Genomic DNA, 20,621 nt, shown 5'->3' with positions numbered 1-20,621 from the left:
ACTCCCCAGGGTCCTCTGTGATCGGCCATAGTGGTATAATGATTCCGTGTGCAATAACCCTGGTTCAAATCTTGATGCTACCGCTCACCTCCTTCAGCCCTGTGGGAACTTGCTGCTTAACAGCTCTGGTTTTCACCCGATTCTCTTACCTGAGAAATGGAGATAATAATAACACGGACTTCACCGGGGTGTGGGGAGCACCAGGAGAGGCCATGCGTGTAATGTTATCCGGACGGCAAGCTTATATTTAGGTCTATGAAAATAGAAGCTGTCAGTGGCTCTACTTTCAGAAGAAAGTGTCTTTCTTCCTGCTTAAACCTCTGTCCCTGACGGTCCCTGCCAATCTCTCTGGTCGACCCCAACACACTAGGAGGACAGACACAGGCTCCAAACTCCACTAAGTGAGTACGTATCTGTGTGTTTCGGGGGTTGGCCATGGGAAGTGGCGATCGAAGCGCCCTTGGAAAAAAATGACCTTTGGCTGAGCCTCAAGGGATGAGCAGGAGGAGGTCACAGCCAGAGAAGGGAGGTGGTAGGCGGTGGGAGTGGGGGTGGGGGCCGCATTGTGGACAGAATCTCGAGGCATTCGGGTCCCTGATTTGGGGAAGTGAAAACAGGCCATCTGGTCTGAGATGAGCTTGGTGAGTGTGCTGGGCCGATCATAGAGGGCCCTGGGGAGCCATGGAAGGCGCTAGGCAGGGGCAGGAGCTTTTGGGTTAGAAGGACGGTCTGGAGTTGGGATCCTGCCAACCGGCACTCACCCGTAGATACCCCACTATGAGATTCTGTCTGCGGATGATTGAGCAAATAGGCTCCCAGGTCAAGTGTCCCGGGTTTGAGTCTTAGTCCCACCATTGCGTGATGGGGATAAATCACTTACCCTCTTGGTACCTGTGTTCCATTGAGAGAGGCCCCACAGAATGAGGACACTCCCCCAGCATCCTGCTAGTAGATTTACTGAGCACCTACTGTGTGCTGTTGCTTTGAATAGTCCCAATTAACAGATGAGCAAACTGAGCTGCTCGTCCAGGGAGAAGCCGGGACTCAGGCTCAGGTCTGTCTGGCTGCCTCCGTGGACACTCCCAGTCCCAGAATGGTGACACCTCTGGGTTCCTCTCACAATGTCAAAAGGGCCAGCTTGAGCTGCAGCTAATCAGAGCCTGGCCGCCCCACACCCCACCTCCCTGAGGCTCCGAGAGAAGGGACTTGCCTACAGTCAGGCAGCGAAAGAAGGTAGCCAGTGACCTCCAGACCTAAAAGACCCCAAGTTCCATGCTCCTCAGCACATACTAGATGCTTTAAAGTCAGAGGACTTGGTCAGGTGCAATGGCTTAAGCCTGTAATCCCAGCACTTTGGGAGGCTGAAGCGGGCAGATCACCTGAGGTCAGGAATTCGAGACCAGCCTGATCCATATGGCAAACCCCTGTCTCTACCAAAATACAAAAATTAGCCAGGTGTGGTGGTGGGCGTCTGTAATCCTAGCTGCTTGGGAGGCTAGCTGCTTGAACCCGGGAGGTACAGGTTGCAGTAAGCCAAGATGGTGCCACTGCACTCCAGCCTGGGCAACAGAGTAAGACTCCATCTCAAAAAATTAAAAAAATATGCCATGCACAGTGGCTCACGCCTGTAATTCCTGCACTTTGGGAGCCTGAGGTGGGTGGATCACGAGGTCAGGAGTTTGAGACCAGCCTGGCCAACATAGTGAAACCCCGTCTCTACTAAAAATACAAAAATTAGCCTGGTGTGGTGGCATGCACCTGTAGTCCCAGCTACTAGGGAGGCTGAGGCAGGAGAATCGTTCAAACCCAGGAGGCGGAGGTTGCAGTGAGCTGAGATTGTGCCCCTGCACTCCAGCCTGGGCAAGAGAGTGAGACTCCATTTCAAAAAATACATAAATAAACAAATAAATAAATAAAGTCAGAGCACTTTACAGATGCCCTGGGGACACTGGCAGAGGAGAAGGCTGAGGCCTGGGTTATGGGCTCTTAGCATTTCCCAGTGGGACGTGGCTAAGAGTAGATGCTTCATAAACGTTTAGAATCTGAAGACCCACTGCGCACAGCCCCGCACCAAAAGCCTCAGGTATGCTGTGATCTCATTGGATCCTATCTTGGCCTCATGAGTTGGGTGCTGTCATCAGCTCATTTTACAGAGGGGAAAACTGAGGCTGAATCCTCGGCTGAGGGTGCACAGGCAAGGCAATTATAATAAAAGGTGGTGATATTTTTAGCACAGATCACCAACCCACAGTATAGGTGTTCTCAGTATCATCATTTTACGAATGAGGAAAGAAGTTTCCAGGTTAATTAAGCCATTTGTCAAGATCTCATGGGTGCACCTGCTGTGTAGCTCAAGTGTGATGGACTCTGGGGGTGCCCCACTTCTGATGTCAGGCTGCTCTCTCTCCACACCAGCTGTGTCTCCCCGTTAACTACGCTAGTGAGTCCAGATTGTAGACTAACCAAAATCAGCAGATAGTCACTGAGTCCCCCTAAGTCCCAGATGCTACCCTGCGCTGGCAACTAAGGTTTGACGCCTCACCCTAACCATCATTAAAACCCAGATCCCGGCCGGAGCTGTGATTGTGCCCGCTGAGTGGACTGCGTTGTCAGGGAGTAAGTGCCCCATCTTCGGGAGAATCCAAGGAGGACCGCCATGGAGGAAGGTCAATATTCAGGTAGGAGGACTCTCTGGTTCTAACACTGGCAGAAGCAATGACCCTTACCTACTGCCTTTCACCCAGGAGAGAAGGGGGGCTCCCCAGTCCCTCTCTGGAAAAGAGGTGAATTTCTGAGAAAGTGACTGGTATGAGTAAGGAGGTGAGGCCGGACTGACTTTCCCGGTGCAGAGCCAGGAAGGAGTGGAAAATTGAGGGCCCCTCCTTTTTTTGACTCAACACCCTCCTAACAAAAAAAGAAAAAGAAAGAGAAAAAAACCAAACGGCTCCAGCTAGGAAGCTGGGAGCCCAATAGAGTCAGAGGCCAAGTAGAACAGGAACTTGGAACAAGCAGAATTTAGCATAATGAATCCTCCAAGCCAGGGTGAGTGCAGAGGGCCAGGGGCTTGGGGTGGGACATCCAGATAGACCTTTGGGTGGGGTCTGGGAGAGCTTTGGAGGTCTGGATGTTGGATGACACCTGGGAAAGCGGCTGGGGAGTGGCTCCGATGTTGGGGAAGAACTGGGACTCAGTGTCCTGGTTTTAGGGAAGGGACTCTGGGTTGGGGACAGGTGCAGAGGTATAAGGGTGGGCGCTGGGGGTCAGAGGGGAAGGAAAAAGCAGGAACTGGTCTTCTGGAAGTAAGGCTGGGGGTCTGGCATTGGTTGTGGGGACTGAGGGAGTCTTAGCTCTTGGTCCCAGATCTGTCTCTGTGGACAGTGACCCAGATCTAAGTCAGGTAAGGAAGCTGTGCAAATGGAGCTAGGGGTCCACTGAGACCCCCTGCTTCAGTGTGGGCTCTGGACAGGCTCCCAGGTTGTTGGGGGCTCTGGGTAATGGGGAGACGGACAGGGCCAGTGTCCAGTTTCGCCCTGCACCCATAGTCAGTCCCTCCACCCCTGGCAGAGATCGAGGAGCTTCCCAGGAAGCGGTGTTGCAGGCGCGGAACTCAGATCGTGCTGCTGGGGCTGGTGACCGCTGCTCTGTGGGCCGGGCTGCTGACTCTCCTTCTCCTGTGGCGTGAGGACATCCCCAGCCCCATATGGTCCCCGCAACTCATGGGGCTCTTCTGTGTTCCCTCCCACATCCCCATCTCAGAGCCTGGGGAGCCCAACGCACCTTTGAAAGCCCAATTCTCCCATCCTTCCTTCCACCTTGGCACTGCCAGCCCTTTCCCATGCCCCACTCCCCAGAGCCCGTCACCCCCAACCCAGCATCCCTGTCCTCCATCCTTTCAGCACCTCCATGGCTTATACCCAAGACCTCCATCCCCAGCTGGGAGATAGGGTGCAGGCAGGTGGGGGTACTGACAATCCCCACTCTCTACTCCTCTTCTCTCCCCCTCCCCAGACTGGGACACCACACAGACTGTAAAACAGCTGGAAGAGAGGGCTGCCCGGAACGGTAGGAAGGGGTCAAGGTGGAGGTGGGAGGGGGCGGTGAGGGTTAGGACGCCCAGCTCTCATCCCGCTCCTCTCTGAGCCTCAGTGTCCCCTCGCTAAGGAACTGAAGGTCAGCCTAAGTTGATCCCTGTCCTAGGGAAGGCGGGGACCCAGGGAAGCTTGGAAAAGTGCCTGATAGCATCTTAATACAGATGCTCTTCTGCTTGCAATGGGGTTATGTCCCCGTAAGCCCATAGTACGTTAAAAATAGTGTAAGTTAAAACTGTGTGGCTGGCTAAAGGCTTTGGCTCCCTACCACTGCCCAGAATTGCAAGAGAAGTAAGGTTTCCACTAAATGCATATTGGTTTCAGACCATTGTAAAGTCGAGCCATTGTAACTCGAGCTATTGTAAGTTGAGCCATTGTAAGTCGGGCAGCCTTAAGCATCTGTAGCATAAGGAGTTTGTAACTGCTTTGTGCCTCCATTTCCTCATCTGTAAAATGGGCATAATTTTAGTGCCATGAGACAGAAACAAGCTCTAAGATTTGTGAAGTGTTCTGATAGTTGCCTACTGCTTTTATAGTTAATCCTGGGTGAGGGAAAGGTACAGAGGTTCATTATATTCTTGCATATACCTTCCTGAGTACACTCCTGCTGCCCCAGTAAATGAACAAACAGCAACAGCAGCTGTTGTGACTATGTGAGAGGGTCCCTGAGCCTGGGGCATGGGCGGGGTCCAAGGACCTGCCTTTGAGGTTCCTGGGATATCTCTTCTCTCCCGCCGCTCCAGTCTCTCAAGTTTCCAAGAACTTGGAAAGACACCACGGTGACCAGATGGCGCAAAAATCCCAGTGTGAGTGACCCCTGCAGTGGGGGTTGCAGGGGGGAAAGGCGAGGGGGTCTTGGATGACTTCCTGGACCCAGAGCATTAAGACTCATTGTACCCCACCCCCAACACCCGGGAACTGCAAACTGAGCAGGTGGCTTTAAGAACCCAGGCAGAGGCCAGGGGATGGGTAGGGGTACATGGGGGAGACAGTGAGGACCTGCTGACCACAAAGCCCCCTCCCCTGCAAACAGCCACGCAGATTTGGCAGGACCTGGAGGAACTTCGAGCTGAACAGCAGAGATTGAAATCTCAGGGTGAGAGACTGGGATCGGGGGTATGGAGCCAGATTGAGTGGGAAGGAGGGAGTGTCTCGGAGCTCTGGGGAACCGTGAGGCTGGGGGACCAGGCTTGGCGGGTGCCCTTGGCCTGTACACATCCTCCCTGAGACCAGCCCTGTGCTCCTACACACAACAGACTCGGAGCTGTCCTGGAACCTGAACGGGCTTCAAGCAGATCTGAGCAGCTTCAAGTCCCAGGGTGAGGCTTGGGAGGGGATGGGGCAGTGGGGGAGGGGATGGGGCAGTGGGGGAGGGGATGGGGCAGTGGGAGAGGGAACGGACAAGGAGGGGGCCTGCCAGTCGGTCTCTGAGCACCACCCCCTGTCGAATCCCCAAGAATTGAACGAGAGGAACGCAGCTTCAGATTTGCTGGAAAGACTCCGGGAGGAGGTGATGAAGCTACGGATGGAGCTGCAGGTGTCCAATGGTGAGTGTGTGAGTCTCGGCTCAGGATGGCGCGTGACCGCACCAGGGGCTCGGGTGTGTTGGCAAACGTGAATGACAGCACGCGTATGTGACGTGAGGCAGCATGTCTATACATTTGTGTGACCCAAGTGTCATCAGGGGGACACAAAGCACGGGGTAGGGAGTGTGCTTGGATGCAAGGCAGAAGTGTGCGTGACGACAGAAATAGGACTAGGTTTCCGATGGGGCAGGACACATGGGGCATACATAAAACACCCTTATTTTATTTTTTAAGAGAAGGGTTCTTAGCTGGGCACGGTGGCTCGCACCTGTAATCTCAGCATTTTGAGAGGCCGAGGTGGGTGGATCATGTGAGTTCAGGAGCTCGAGACCAGCCTGACCAATGTGGTGAAACCCCGTCTCTACTAAAAATACAAAAATTAAGCCGGCGTGGTGGCTCACGCCTGTAATCCCAGTACTTTGGGAGGTTGAGGCGGGTGGATCACGAGGTCAGGAGGTCAGGCTAACATGGTGAAACCCCATCTCTACTAAAAATACAAAAAAAAAAAAAAAAAAAAAAAATAGCCGGGCTTAGTGGCGGGCGCCTGTAGTCCCAGCTGCTTGGGAGGCTGAGGCAGAAGAATGGCGTGGACCCGGGAGGTGGAGCTTGCAGTGAGCCGAGATTGTGCCACTGCACTCCAGCCTGGGCAACAGAGCGAGACTCCGTCTCAAAAAAAAAACAAACAACAACAACAATAACAACAATACAAAAATAAGCTGGGCGCGGTGGCTCACGCCTGGGATCCCAGCACTTTGGGAGGTCAAGGCAGGTGGATTATTTGAGGTCAGGAGTTCGAGACCAGTCTGACCAACATGATAAAACCCCCATCTCTAATAAAACTACAAAAATTAGCTGGGTGTAGTGGCACGCTCCTGTAGTCCCAGGTACTCAGGAGGCTGAGACAGGGAGAATTGCTTGAACCCGGGAGGTGGAGATTGCAGTGAGCCGAGATCGCGCCACTGCACTGCAGGATGGCAACAGAGCGAGACTCCATCTCAATAAAAATTAAAAAAAAATTAGCCAGGCGTGGTGGCGGACATTCATAATCCCAGCTACTTGGGAGGCTGAGGCACAAGAATTGCTTGAACCCGGGAGGCAGAGGTTGCAGTGAGCCGAGATCATGCTTTCTTTGCACCACTGCACTCCAGCCTCGGCAACAAAACAAGACTCTGTCTCAAAAAAAAAAAAAAGAGGTGGAGTCTTGCTCTTTTGCCCGGGCTGAAATGCAGTGGTGCAATCATAGTTTACTGCAACCTCCAACTCCTGGGCTCAAGCGATCCTCCCACCTCAGCTTCCAGAGTAGCTGAGACTACAAGTGTGTGCCACCACACCAGGCTAATTTTTTTATTTTCCTGTAGCCATGGGGTCTCCCTATGTTACCCAGGTTGGTCTTGAACTCCTGGACTCCAGCGATCCTTCTGCCTCAGTCTCCCAAAGTGCTGGGATTACAGGCATGAGTCATTGCACCTGGCCCTAGCTAATTTTTTTATTTTTTGTAGCAACAGGATCTTGCTATGTTGCCCAGGCTGTTCCTGAACTCCTGGGCTCCAGCAATCCTCTTGCCTCCACCTCCCAAAATGCTGAGATTACAGGCATGAGCCATCTTGCCTGGCAGGAATGCCCTTTCTGATTCCAACTGAGTCCTTTCACAGATTTGGAGGCTCCTACAATTTTTTTTCTCTTCTGGGTTAAAGCAGTCCAGTGTTGACCCTAGCTGGGATCTCCCTGCTGTTGTCCTCTGCCTGATGTACCCCAGTGAGGAGTCATTAGTAGGATTCCCACGCACACGGCCCTCCTGGTAGATTGACCAGGTCAGGGAGCTGGACAGGGGTACCGTCTGCCGTGATGAGATAATGGAGATGGTGGCCTCTTTCCCAGGGGTGGCAGTAATGGAGGCAGTGTTGACCCCAGGAGGCTAGCAGGCTGCAGAGAGAGCAGACATTCAGTCACTGTACCCTTAAGGTGGGGTAGGGACCAGGTGCACTGGCTCACGCCTGTAATCCCAGCACTTTGGGAGGCCGAGGCAGGAGGAGCACTTGAGTCCAGGAGTTTAAGACCAGCCTAGGCAACACAGCCAAATCCTGCCTCAACAAAAACATGAAAAACTTAGCCAGATGTGGTGATGTGTACCTGTAGTCTCATCTACTCGGGAGGCTGAGGTGGGAGGATCACTTGAGCCCAGGAGTTTGAGGCTGCGGTGAGCTAGGATTGAGCCCCTGCACTCCAGCCTGGGCAACAGAGTAGGACCTTGCCTCTAAAGAAAAAAAAAATGTTAATGCGGGGTGGGAACCGGGGTTTTACAGCCCTACCATTCCCCCAGCCAATGCCCCCACCCTTGATTTTTGGTCTTTGACCTCTGGGAAGCCCCAGCTGTCCTAACTGGGGCAGAGAAGAGGAAGTTTCTGCGCTTGGTGTGACGGAGTCCCGTCCCCCGGGATGTGAGCCGGAGTCCCGTCCCCCGGGATGTGAGCCGGAGTCCCGTCCCCCGGGATGTGAGCCGGAGTCCCGTCCCCCGGGATGTGAGCTGGAGTCCCGTCCTCCGGGATGTGAGCTGGCTTTGGGAATCCCAGCCAGAAACCTCAGTGTGGTCCCTCAGGGAGAGGCGCAGGGGAAGAGTACTCTGGACCACGACTACTTCTGACAGCTCACCTCCTAATTCTTCCGCAGTCCCTGAAGTCTCCCCCAAATCCAGCCCCACAGCCTGGGATCTGAGCCCGGCTGAGGTTGTCTCTGGGTGACTGTGTAACAACCAACCAAGACACCTCCCCCCGAAGTTTTCTTTAAGGGCTCAGAAATGTCCTCTTCCTGGTTTTGGGGGTTTGGGTTTTTGTTGTTTTTGTTGTTGTTTAGATTCAGGGCCTGGTTCTGTCACCAAGGCTGGAGTGCAGTGGCACAATCATGGCTCACTATGGCCTCAAACTCCTGGGGTCCAGTGATCCTCTCGTCTTGGCCTCCCAAATCACTGGGATTACAAGTACGAGCCTCTGCCCCTGGCCACCTCTTCCTGTTTTAACGCTGTACCTCCAGAGGACTGAGTACTGGTTACCATTGCATGGGTGAGAAGCAATCCGACTCAAGCTACTGCAGACCCTAAGCCCCTTAGAAGAATCTGACCACGTGAGGGTGGGCACAGTGGCTCACGCCTGTAATCCCAGCACTTTGGGAGGCTGAGGCAGGTAGATCACCTGAGGTCAGGAGTTCGAGACCAGCGTGACCAACATGGTGAAACCCCGTCTCTACTAAAAATACAAACATTAGCCGAGCGTGGTGGTGGACGCCTGTAGTCCCAACTACTCGGGAGGCTGAGGCAGGAGAATCGCTTGAACCCAGGAGGTGGAGGTTGCAGTGAGCCGAGATAGCACCACTGCATTCCAGCCTGGGAGACAGAGCAAGACTCTGTCTGAAAACAAAACAAAACAAAAAACAAAAAACATCTGACCACGTGTAGTGGAACCCTCCCTACATATCACTGTAGGAAAACCGACTTTCTTAAAGCAGGTTTTTGCTATGTTGCCCAGGCTAGTCTCAAACTCCTGGGCTCAAGCGATCCTCCTGCCTCAGCCTCCCAAGTAGCTAGGATTACAGGTGCCCACCACTGCTGAAAATCTATTTTGAAGCAAGAAAGATTTGATCCAGTAAGAGTGGGTTTGACCTCCCACCTGGGAGGTGATAGCAACAATGTCTGGGAGTCTCCTTGGGGTGGAGGGAAGGGGAGAAAGAGACCATATTGAAGGATTGTGGGACCTCGTCTTACAATCCCATTGGCTTTTCTGACCAAAGCCTCCCACTGGAAGAAAATCATTTCAATTTCCCAGACATTGACTAAGAGTGCTGATTTGGGGGGTACTGCCAGGGATGATGACCAGGGCTGTTGGTGGGGATGGTGCTTTGGGAAAGTAATCGCTGGTGGACTTGGCCACAGCACTGGTTTTGCTGTTAGTGCTGGTGATGAAGACATGGTTGGTGTGGTTGGTAAAGATGGTGTTGGCTGTGGTGTGGGTGGTGGAGATAAGTCACTGCTGGTGGTGGGTGCCTCTGGTAATGATATCAGTGATTAAGGTGTTGCTGACCTTGGAGGCGTCTGTTGGTGGTTGAAGTGCTGCTGGCCATGAGGTGTCTGTCATGATGTGGTTGGTGGCTGAGGCACTGTTGGCCATGAGGTGTTTGTGCTGATGATGGTGGTTGAAGTGTTGTTGGATATGAATGTGTTTGTGGTGACAGTGATGGTGGCTGACTTGCTGCTGACCATGGTGCTGGTGATTGAAGTACTGCTGGCCATGGATGTACTGATGGTAATGGTGTCAGCACTTGAAGCACTGATGGTCAAGAGTATATTTATAATGATGGTGTTGGTGGTTGAACTGCTTCTGGCCATGAAGTGTTTGTGGTGACTTTGGCATCAGCTGAGGTGTTGCTAACCATGAGGTGTTGATGGCGATAGTGTTTGTGATTGGCGTGCTGCTGGCTGTAAGGCGTTTGTGGTGACAGTGTTAGTGGTTTATGTGTTGTTGGATATGAATGCATTCATGGCAATGATGTTGGTAGTTGATGTGTTGTTGGACATGAATGTGTTTGTGGCGATGGTGTTGGTAGTTGATGTGTTGATGGACATGAATGTGTTTGCGATGATGATGTTGGCAGTTGATGTGTTGATGGATGTGAATATGTTCGTGGTGCTTGTGTTGGTAGTTGATGTGTTGATGGACATGAATGTGTTCGTGGCGCTGGTGTTGGTAGTTGATGTGCTGACGGACATGAATGTGTTCGTGGCGCTGGTGTTGGTAGCTGATGTGCTGATGGACGTGAATGTGTTCGTGGCGATGGTGTTGGTAGTTGATGTGCTGACGGACGTGAATGTGTTTGTGGCGATGGTGTTGGTAGTTGATGTGTTGACGGATGTGAATGTGTTTGTGGCGATGGTGTTGGTAGCTGATGTGTTGATGGACGTGAATGTGTTTATGGTGATGGTGTTGGTAGTTGATGTGTTGATGGACGTGAATGCATTTGTGGTGATAGTGCTGGTGGTTGAGGTGCTTCTAGTTGTGAGGTATTTGTGGTGACAGTGTTTGCGGTTGCAGTGTTACTGGCTGTGGAACTGGTGATGTGGTCATGGTGTTGGTGATTGGGGTGTTGCTGGCTATGGGTGTATTTATGGTGATGATGTTGGTGACTGATGTTCAGCTGGCTGTGAGGCATTTGTGATGATGGTGTTGGTGGCATTTTTGGCCATGTGCTATTTGTGGTGCTGGTGTTGGTGGTTGAAGTGCTCCTGGCATGAGGCGTTTGAGGTGATGAGGGTGGTCAAAGTGCTGTTGGCAATGGTGCTTGTGGCTGAGGTGCTGCTGGCTGTGGAACTGGGATGTGGTGGTAATGTTGGGGATTGAAGTGTTGCTCACCATGGATGGATTGATGGTGATGCTGGTGGCAGTTGAGGCACTTCTAACTAGGGTGTTGATGGCGATGGTGTTAGCGATTGCTGCTCTGCTCACTGTGAAGCATTTGTGGTGATGGGATTTGTGGCCGAGGTGCTACTGGCTGTGGAGCTGGTGATGTGGTCATGGCGTTGGTGATTGAAGAGTTCCCAAGCCATGGTGGATTTAAGGTGATGAGAATGACAATTGAAGGGCTGCTGGCCATGGTGGTGCTTGTGGCGATGGTGGTTTAAGTGTTGTTGGATATGAATGCGTTTCCGGTCATGGTGTTGATGGTTGAGGGGTTTCTAGCTGTGAGGTGTCTGTGGTGATGACAGTGGTTGAAGTATTGTTGGATATGAATGTGTCTGTGGTCATGGTGTTGATGGTTCAAGGATTTCTAGCTGTGAGGTGTCTGTGGTGATGACGGTGGTTGAAATATTATTGGGCCAGGTGCGGTGGCTGACGCCTGTAATCCCAACACTTTGGGAGGCTGAGGCAGGCAGATCACCTGAGGTCAGGAGTTCGAGACCAGCCTGACCAACATCGTGAAACCCCGCCTCTACCAAAAATACAAAAATTAGCAGGGCATGGTGATGGGCACCTGTAATCCCAGCTACTCAGGATACTGAGGCAGGAGAACCGCTTGAACCCGGGAGGCAGAGCTTGCAGTGAGCCAAGATCACGCCTCTGCACTCTAGCCTGGGCAACAGAGCGAGACTCTGTCTCAAAAAAAAAAAAAAAGAAAGAAAAAGAAATATTACTGGACATGAGTGTGTTTGTGGCCATGGTGTTGATGGTGAGGGGCCTCTAGCTGTGAGGTGTCTGTGCTGATAACGGTGGTTGAAGTGTTGCTGGACATGAATGCGTTTGTGGTGATGGTGCTGGTGGTTGAGGAACCTCTAGCTGGGAGGTGTCTGTGGTGATGACAGTGGTTGAAGTGTTGTTGGACGAGAGTGTGTTTGTGGCATGGTGTTGACCATGTTGGACCTGAATGTGTGGTGACAGTGTTGGTGCTTGTGTTGCTTCTGGCCATGAGGTGTTTGTGGAGATGCTGACGGTGGTTGAGGTGTTGATGGTCGACACCGTGCTCTGCTAACCGTGAAGGTGTTTGTGGCCATGGTGGCTGAGGTGCTTCTGCTATGGAACTGGTCGGCATCACAGCTCCAGCAAAGAACAGAACCCAGGAGGCCATCTGTTAGGCCCTGCGGTGCGTCTGCTTTTAGCCGGAACCCCAGGAGTGGCCCTAGGAGAGGCACCGCCACCTACTCCGCCCAGGGTGCCCATGGCACCTCCCTTGGCACCACGCCTGAGCCTCTTCTCCACCCCAGGCTTTGTGTGCAACATGTGCCCTGAAAAGTGGATCAATTTCCAACGGAAGTGCTACTACTTCGGCAAGGGCACCAAGCAGTGGCTCCACGCCCGGTACGCCTGTGAGGACATGGAAGGGCAGCTGGTCAGCATCCACAGCCCGGAGGAGCAGGTGGGCCCGGGCTCTGCAGAGGTGGTGGGCAGCACGGTGAAGGTGGGGACCCCCCCCCAACTCTACCCAACCTCTCGAAGTGGGCTGGAAGGCCCCGGGCACATGTCTTCAGTCCTCCAGCCCCGTCCTGCCCCCCAGGACTTCCTGACCAAGCATGCCAGCCACACCGGCTCCTGGATTGGCCTTCGGAACTTGAACCTGAAGGGGGAGTTTATCTGGGTGGATGGGAGCCCCATGGACTACAGGTGAGGAGGGGGCCTCTGGGATCCAGGGGAGGAGGCGGAAATACGGTGGCGGGAGGAGCTCCCTGAATAAACTGCACCGGGAAACGGGTGAGGGCTCAGAGAGAAGGGTCGGTAGGGGTGCAGGGGAGGAGGACGATGCCAGTGGGGGTGGGGGCACCTGGCCAAGGCTTCTCTGACCTGGAGGAGGAGATATAGAGGAAGGGGCAAAGATTAGAAGGGTGAGTCTTGGCCAGGCAGGGTGGCTCTTGCCTGTCATCCCAGCACTATGGGAGGCCGAGGTGGGTGGATCACCTGCCAGGAGTTCAAGACCAGCCTGGTCAACATGGCAAAAACCCTCTCTACTAAAAATACAAAAATTAGCCAGACATGGTGGTGGGCGCCTGTAATCCCAGCTATTTGGGAAGCTGAGGCAGGAGAATCACTTGAACCCAGGAGGTGGAGGTTGCAGTGAGCCGAGATCACGCACTGCACTCCAGCCTGGGCGACAGAGCGATTCTGTCTAAACAACAACAACAAAAATAAATAAATAAAATAAGGGTGAGTCTTGGGCTACAGGGTATGGGGCACCAAAATGAAGTACAGGTCCCCAGGCACAGACTCAGGATGGGGGAACCTGGGGTGAGAAGGGTGGGTGCAGACTCAGGGCTGTGTCCAGGCTGTGAGGAACTGGGCCCCTTCTCCCTGCCCCATTCCCTGACCCCAAAGCCTTTTGCTCCAGCAACTGGGCTCCAGGGGAGCCCACCAGCCAGAGCCAGGGCAAGGACTGCGTGATGATGCGGGGCTCCAGCCACTGGAACAACGCCTTCTGCGACCGTAAGCTGGGCGCCTGGGTGTGCGACCGGCTGGCCACGTGTGCGCCGCCAGCCAGTGAAGGTTCCACAGAGTCCCTGGGACCCGAATCAAGATCCAGCCCTGACGGCCGCCTGCCCGCCCCTTCTGCCCCTCTCCACTCTTGAGCATGGATACAGCCAGGCCTAGAGTGAGACCCTGAAGACCTCCAACCACAGCCTAAACCCCTCTTTGTGGCTGAAAGATCCCCGTGACATTTTCTGCCACCCAAACAGAGGCAGCTGATACATCTCTGGCTCCTCTGTGGCCCCTGCCTTCCCAGGAATGTCCCCCAACAGCTTCCTCTCCACATGGGAGTGCCCCCAAACACCACCCTCTCCAGATGCAGCCCCATGTCCTCAGCACCCCAGGACCTCAGTACCCCAGCTCAGGTGGCGAGTCCTCCTGTCCAGCCTGCATCAATAAAATGGGGCAATGATGGCCCCCCACATTTGTCTCCTTCTTGGAGGCCTGGCTGGGTCTGGTCTCTGGCTATGGCACGTGGCAGCTGGGAATTCCAGAGTCTGATGCCTGAGACCACCTTTGAAGGTTGGGACATCAGATCTTTGTCCGGGCGTGGTGGCTCATGCCTGTAATTCCAGCACTTTGGGAGGCCAAGGCAGGCAAATCATCTGAGGTCAGGAGTTCGAGACCAGCCTGGCCAACATGGCAAAACTCCAGCTCTATTAAAAACACAAAAATTCGGCCGGGCGCAGTGGCTCATGCCTGTAATCCCAGCACTTTGGGAGGCTGAGGCGGGCAGATCACAAGGTCAGGAGATCGAGGTCATCCTGGCTAACACGGTGAAACCCCGTCTCTACTAAAAATACAAAAAACTAGCCCGGGCGTGGTGGCAGGCGCCTGTAGTCCCAGCTGCTGGGGAGGCTGAGGCAGAAGAATGGCGTGAACCCAGGAGGCGGAGCTTGTAGTGAGCGGAGATTGTGCCACTGCACTCCAGCCTGGGTGACAGAGCAAGACTCCACCTCAAAAAACAAAAAAACAAAAAAATACAAAATACACTGGGCGTGGTGGCACATACCTGTAATCCTAGCTACTCAGGAGGCTGAGGCAGGAGAAGTGCTTGAAACTGGGAGGCGGAGGTTGCAGTGATCCCAGCTTGTGCCACTGCACTCCAGCCTGGGCAACAGAGTGAGCCCCCAACTAAAAAAAAAAGAAAAAGAAAAAAAAGAAAATTGGGAGCAAGCAGACATGGTGGCTCATGCCTGTAATCTCAGCACTTTGGGAGGCTGAAGTGGGCTGATCACTTGAGACCAGGAGTTCGAGACCAGCCTGGCCAACATAGTGAAACCCCGTCTCTACTTAAAAAAATACAAAAATTAACCAGGCATGGTGGCATGTGCCTATAATCCCAGTTACTTGGAAGGTTAGGCAGGAGAATTGCTTGAACCTGGGAGCCAGAGGTCTCCCAGGCAAAGGTTGCAGTGAGCCAGGATCGTGCCACTGCACTCCAGCCTGGGCAACAGAGTGAGACTCCGTCTCAAAAAAATAAAAAAGGCCGGGCGCGGTGGCTCAAGCCTGTAATCCCAGCACTTTGGGAGGCCGAGGTGGGCGGATCACGAGGTCAGGAGATCGAGACCATCCTGGCTAACATGGTGAAACCCCGTCTCTACTAAAAAATACAAAAAACTAGCCGGGCGAGGTGGCAGGCGCCTGTAGTCGTCCCAGCTACTCGGGAGGCTGAGGCAGGAGAATGGCGTAAACCCAAGAGGCGGAGCTTGCAGTGAGCTGAGATCTGGCCACTGCACTCCAGACTGGGCGATAGAGAGAGACTCCGTCTCAAAAAAAAAAAAAAAAAAAAAAGAGAGAAGAAGAAAAAAGAAAGAAACAAATTGAGGAGCAACTGAAGTAGAATTCTATCCCCCGTTTTTGTTTTTTCCTCCTTTGTTACAAGGAGAAGGTGCAGGACATGAAGACTCTGAAGTCCAATGGCGCCTTGGAATATTGTAGGGAAGGCAGTGGATCATCCTGAGGCGGGGAGGGCGTGAGTTGACTCATGGAAGTACCCAGAACAGGGCTTGGTACACAGAAGGCGCTCAGTAAGTGCTGGCTGGCTGGACAAGCTGATGGGGAGTTGGCCTGTTCAACCGGAGGCCATTTCAGGTCTGGAGGTGTTAACCCTATTCAGGGTCTGGGAGGCTGAGGTGGCACCAGCCTCAGGCTCAGCCAAGGTCAGCCCATGCCCGAGGCCATGAAGGGAGGCCAGGAGAACAGGGTCCTTCTCCACACTCCTCTCCCAGTGGCTCAGGCCAGCACTGGGATCATTGCGCCTCTTCCCTTTCCCCTGATACCACCTCCAAGTCCAAGTCCATAAGAAAAGTCTGTGGGCTCTGCTGTCAAACAGCGTCCACAATCACTCACTGCTCACCCCTCCTGCCACTGCCCCGACTGGAGCAGTTGCCTCCACTCGGGGCTCTCTCTTCACTGCCCCCTTTCCAAAAGTTTCCTCCAGCTCAGAGAAAAGGCCAAAGCCAGCTGGGTGCAGTGGCTCATGCCTGTCATCCCAGCACTTTGGGAGGCTGAGGTGGGAGGACTGCTCGAGTCCAGGAGTTTGAGGCCAGCCTGGGCAACATACTGAGGTCCAGTACACAAAAATCAGCCAGGCGTAGTGGTGGGCGCCTTAGTCCCAGCTGCTTGGGAGGCTGAGGTGGGAGGATTGTGCCTCTGCACTCAGCCTGGTCGCCCGTGAGAACCTGTCTCAAAAAAAAAAAAAAGAAGAAGAAGAAGAAAAGAAGAGAAGAAGAAAGGAGAAGAAGGAGAAGAAGGAGAAAGAAGAAGGAAGAAGAAGGAAGAAGAAGGAAGAAGAAGGAAGAAAGAAGGAAGAAGGAGGAGGAGGAAGAAAAAGGAGGAGAAGGAGGAGGGAAGGGAAGGGGAAGGGGAAGGATGTAAGGGGAGGAGGCAGTGGAGGAGTTAAGGGGAGGAGGAAGTTAGGAGGATATTAATAGTACTATAGAAGAATGACGAGAAGAAGAAGAAGAAGAAGAAGAAGAAGAAGAAGAAGAAGAAGAAGAAGCAGCAGCAGCGAGAAAGCCAAAGCAAGCCCAGCGCAGTGGCTCACGCCTGTAATCCCAACATTTTGGGAGGCCAAGGTGGGCAGATCACTTGAGGTCAGGAGTTCAAGAACAGCCTGGCCAACATGGTGAAACCCCGTCTCTACTAAAAATACAAAAATTAGGCCGGGCGCAGTGGCTCAAGCCTGTAATCCCAGCACTTTGGGAGGCCGAGACGGGCGGATCACGAGGTCAGGAGATCGAGACCATCCTGGCTAACACGGTGAAACCCCGTCTCTACTAAAAAATACAAAAAACTAGCCGGGCGAGGTGGCAGGCGCCTGTAGTCCTAGCTACTCGGGAGGCTGAGGCAGGAGAATGGCGTAAACCTGGGAGGCGGAGCTTGCAGTGAGCTGAGATCCGGCCACTGTACTCCAGCCTGGGCGACAGAGCGAGACTCCGTCTCAAAAAAAAAAAAAAAAAGAAAAAGAAAAAAAATACAAAAATTAGCTGGGCGTGGTAGCAAACACCTGTAATCCCAGCAACTAGGGAGGCTGAGGCAGGAGAATTGCTTGAACCCGGGAGGTGGAAGTCGCAGTAAGTCGACATCACGCCACTGCCACTACAGCCTGGGCAACAGAGCAAGACTCCGTTTCAAACAGACAAACAAAAAAATTGAGAAAACGAGCCAACATCCTATAGGTTCCCCCTGATGACCACAGAGCCCCTCCCCACCGTTCCTTGAACACGCCAGCTCGCTCCTGTCACTGGGTCTTTGCACCTGTCCTTCTCTCTGCTCCTTCCGTCTTCCAAGCCTCTCCTCTCCGTGGAGCCTGTCCTGAGTGCCTTCCCATCCCTGCCCACACTTCAATTACACCCTGACTCCCCAGCCCTCATTCCCCACTCCTCGCTGCACATTCTCACCACAGCCCTCCTTTCAACAAAACTTGCCATCTTCTCATTTGTGTGCTGCTGGTCACCCCAGGTAGAATGAGCTTTAGGAGGCCACTGCCTTTGTTTTGTTCCCAGCTGTGTCCCTGGGGCCTGGCACACAGTAGGCGCTTGACAAAATACCTGTCAAATTAATAAATCTGGGCTGGGCATGGTGGCTCACATCTGTAATCCCAGCATTTTGGGAGGCTGAGGTGGGCGGTGACCTGAGATCAGGAGTTTGAGACCAGCCTGGTCAACATGGTGAACCCCCACCCGTCTCTACTAAAAATAAAAAAAAATAAGTGGGCGTGGTGGTGGCCACCTGTAGTCCCAACTATTTGGGAGGCTGAGGCAGGAGAATTGCTTGAACCTGGGAGGCTGAGATCGCATCACTGCACTCCAGCCTGGGCGACAGAGTGAGACTCCATCTCAAAAAATAATAATTAATCTGTGTGACCATGGGTACATGACTTCTTTTGGAACCTGCCTGTGAAATGAGGTGATGCTGCTTGCCCAGCTCACCAAGGGCTGGTGCCCGGTTCCTCCTCTTCTCACCCACCCACGTGGAGGGTCCAGGGGAGATCTTCTTTGCAGCTCAAAGCACTCTAAGTTAGAGCTGCTGTGATCAGAAGCTGCCGGATCACAGGCTCCTCTTTTTTCTCATCAGCCTCCCTTGCCCCAACCCCAGGCCCAGCCTCATAACCCTACAGCTTGTTCAAACCTTCTCCCTTCTCAAGCCCCCTAACTCAGCCTCGGTGGCCAGGTAAGGACGGCGGTGGCTGGGTGAGGACGGCGCATGGGAACAGACCCTGGGCCCTGCACTCCCAGCTTACAAATTCCCGCAGCCCCTCTTCCTTTCCTCCCTCCTGATTTCTCTGACATCCTTCACAGCCTGGCCTCTGGACCCGGGAAGCCCCTCTCACCAGGGTCTCAGAGGACCTGCCTGGGGCTGCTTAGCCCAAAGCGTCCTGCATTTTGCTCTGAAATCCAGCTTCTCAGACACCATGTTTCCCTCCCTCTGTCCCCCATCCAGGACTGTGGTTTCTGTGTCTGTGCTGATGCCCAGACCTCCCTCCAAAACTCCAGACCCCAAACCCCAAGACCTGTGCATCTGCTGGCCCCCTAGACGCCTCCCCATCATTCCAGATTCAGGCCATCACCCTGCCCAAGCCCTCTCCCAGCGCCACCTCCACCAGCCAACAGCTATTCCAGGATCAGCCCTGGGCTATGCGTGGTGGTTGCTCCATGGTTTCATTCATCCTAGATGCACCACTTTCTCCCCAGTGTGCTGAAGCCCACCCAGCTCAACACCTCTTGCTGGGATGACTGCGACTGCCCTGACCAAGCCCTCAGCCCTAGTCCACCAGGCAGTCCAATGGAGCATCCCCAACAAATCTAGACACCGACCCCTTTGGTCTTTCTCATAACCAGTGAGGGGAGCTCAGCTGACAGTCCCTGCAGTTCCTTTCCTCAACAGATCTGTCTGTTCACATCCTGGGGGGCGGGGGAAAGGAAGCAGGGAAGATTGGATCACAGATCCCCTCAAAAATCTGGAAGGTGGCTCAAGCCTGTAATTTCAGCAATTTGGGAGGCCGAGACGGGCGGATCACGAGGTCAGGAGATCGAGACCATCCTGGCTAACACGGTGAAGCCCCGTCTCTACTAAATAATACAAAAAATTAGCCGGACGAGGTGGTGGGCACCTGTAGTCCCCGCTACTTGGAAGGCTGAGGCAGGAGAATGGCGGGAACCCAGGAGGCGGAGCTTGCAGTGAGCCGAGATCGTGCCACTGCACTCCAGCCTGGGGGACAGAGCGAGACTCCGTCTCAAAAAAAAAAAAAAAAAACGGCCGGGCGCGGTGGCTCAAGCCTGTAATCCCAGCACTTTGGGAGGCCGAGACGGGTGGATCACGAGGTCAGGAGATCAAGACCATCCTGGCTAACATGGTGAAACCCCGTCTCTACTAAAAATACAAAAAACTAGCCGGGCGACCTGGCGGGCGCCTGTAGTCCCAGCTACTAGGGAGGCTGAGGCAGGAGAATGGCATGAACCCGGGAGGCAGAGCTTGCAGTGAGCTGAGATCCGGCCACTGCACTCCAGCCTGGGCAACAGAGCGAGACTCCGTCTCAAAAAAAAAAAAAAAAAAAAAAAAACACACACACACAAAAATCTGGAAGGACTTTTCTTGGGGAGGAGAAGCGATCAGGAACTAAGTGTGGTGAACAAAAAGAGAAAGGAAAATTGCCTGAGGTGTAATACATTTTTTTGTTTTTTTCTAAGACAAGGTCTCACTCTGTCACCGAGGCTGGAGTGCCAGTGGCGCGATCTTGGCTCATTTCAACCTCCGCTTCCCAGGTTCAAGTGATCCTCCCGCCTTAGCCTCCCGAGTAGCTGGGATTCCAGGTGCCCACCCCCACACCCAGCTAATTTTTGTATTTTTAGTAAAGATGGGTTTTGCCATATTGACCAGGTTGGTCTCGAACTTCCAGCCTCAAGTGATCTGCTCACCTCGGCCTCCCAAAGTGCTGTGATTACAGACATAAGCTGCCACGCCCGGCCTTATTTCAAATCTTTTCAGACAAGGTTTCACTATGTTGCCCAGGCTGGACTCCAATCCCTGCCCTCAAGCGATTCTCCTGCCTCAGCCTCCTGAATAGCTGGGACTCCAGGTGTGCACCATTGCATCCCACTTATTTTTTTTTTTAACAAGGAAAATGTGTTTGTATCATCCTGAACTTTAAGATTAACTTTAAAGTATTGACCAGACTGGCCAACACGGTGAAACCACGTCTCTACTAAAAATACAAAAATTAGCCAGGTGTGGTGATGGACGCCTGTAATCCCAGCTACTCAGGAGACTGAGGTAGGAGAATGGCTTGAACCTGGGAGGCAGAGGTTGCAGTGAGCCAAGACTGCGCCACTGCGCTCCAGCCTGGGCGTCACAGCAAGACTCCATCTCAAATATATATATGTTTTAAATATATATATTTAAATATATATAATAATAATAATATATATATCAAATATATATAATATATA

The 20,621-nt window shown here is 53.2% G+C and overlaps 1 protein-coding gene across 2 annotated transcripts; it reads left to right on the top strand.

Annotated features, from left to right (window-relative positions):
• Window positions 1-279: 279 nt before the first annotated feature.
• On the top strand, window positions 280-14,307 carry FCER2 (Fc fragment of IgE receptor II). Of its 2 annotated transcripts, none has more exons than XM_030936586.1 (11): window positions 280-405; window positions 2,565-2,678; window positions 3,565-3,678; window positions 4,009-4,062; window positions 4,832-4,894; window positions 5,122-5,184; window positions 5,345-5,407; window positions 5,546-5,635; window positions 12,417-12,568; window positions 12,707-12,813; window positions 13,532-14,307. In XM_030936586.1, the coding sequence occupies exons 2-11, from the start codon at window positions 2,657-2,659 to the stop codon at window positions 13,767-13,769; spliced, it is 966 nt and encodes a 321-aa protein (XP_030792446.1). In that variant the 5' UTR covers window positions 280-405; window positions 2,565-2,656; the 3' UTR covers window positions 13,770-14,307. The 2 variants fall into 2 exon arrangements, with proteins under 2 accessions (XP_030792446.1, XP_010383367.1); XM_010385065.2 differs by having other exon boundaries at window positions 280-401; window positions 13,532-13,874.
• The last annotated feature ends 6,314 nt before the right edge of the window (window positions 14,308-20,621 follow it).

Source organism: Rhinopithecus roxellana, chromosome 8, assembly GCF_007565055.1.
Source record: "Rhinopithecus roxellana isolate Shanxi Qingling chromosome 8, ASM756505v1, whole genome shotgun sequence".
NCBI classification, from domain to species: domain Eukaryota; kingdom Metazoa; phylum Chordata; class Mammalia; order Primates; family Cercopithecidae; genus Rhinopithecus; species Rhinopithecus roxellana.
This window is presented reverse-complemented; position numbering and strand designations above follow the sequence as displayed.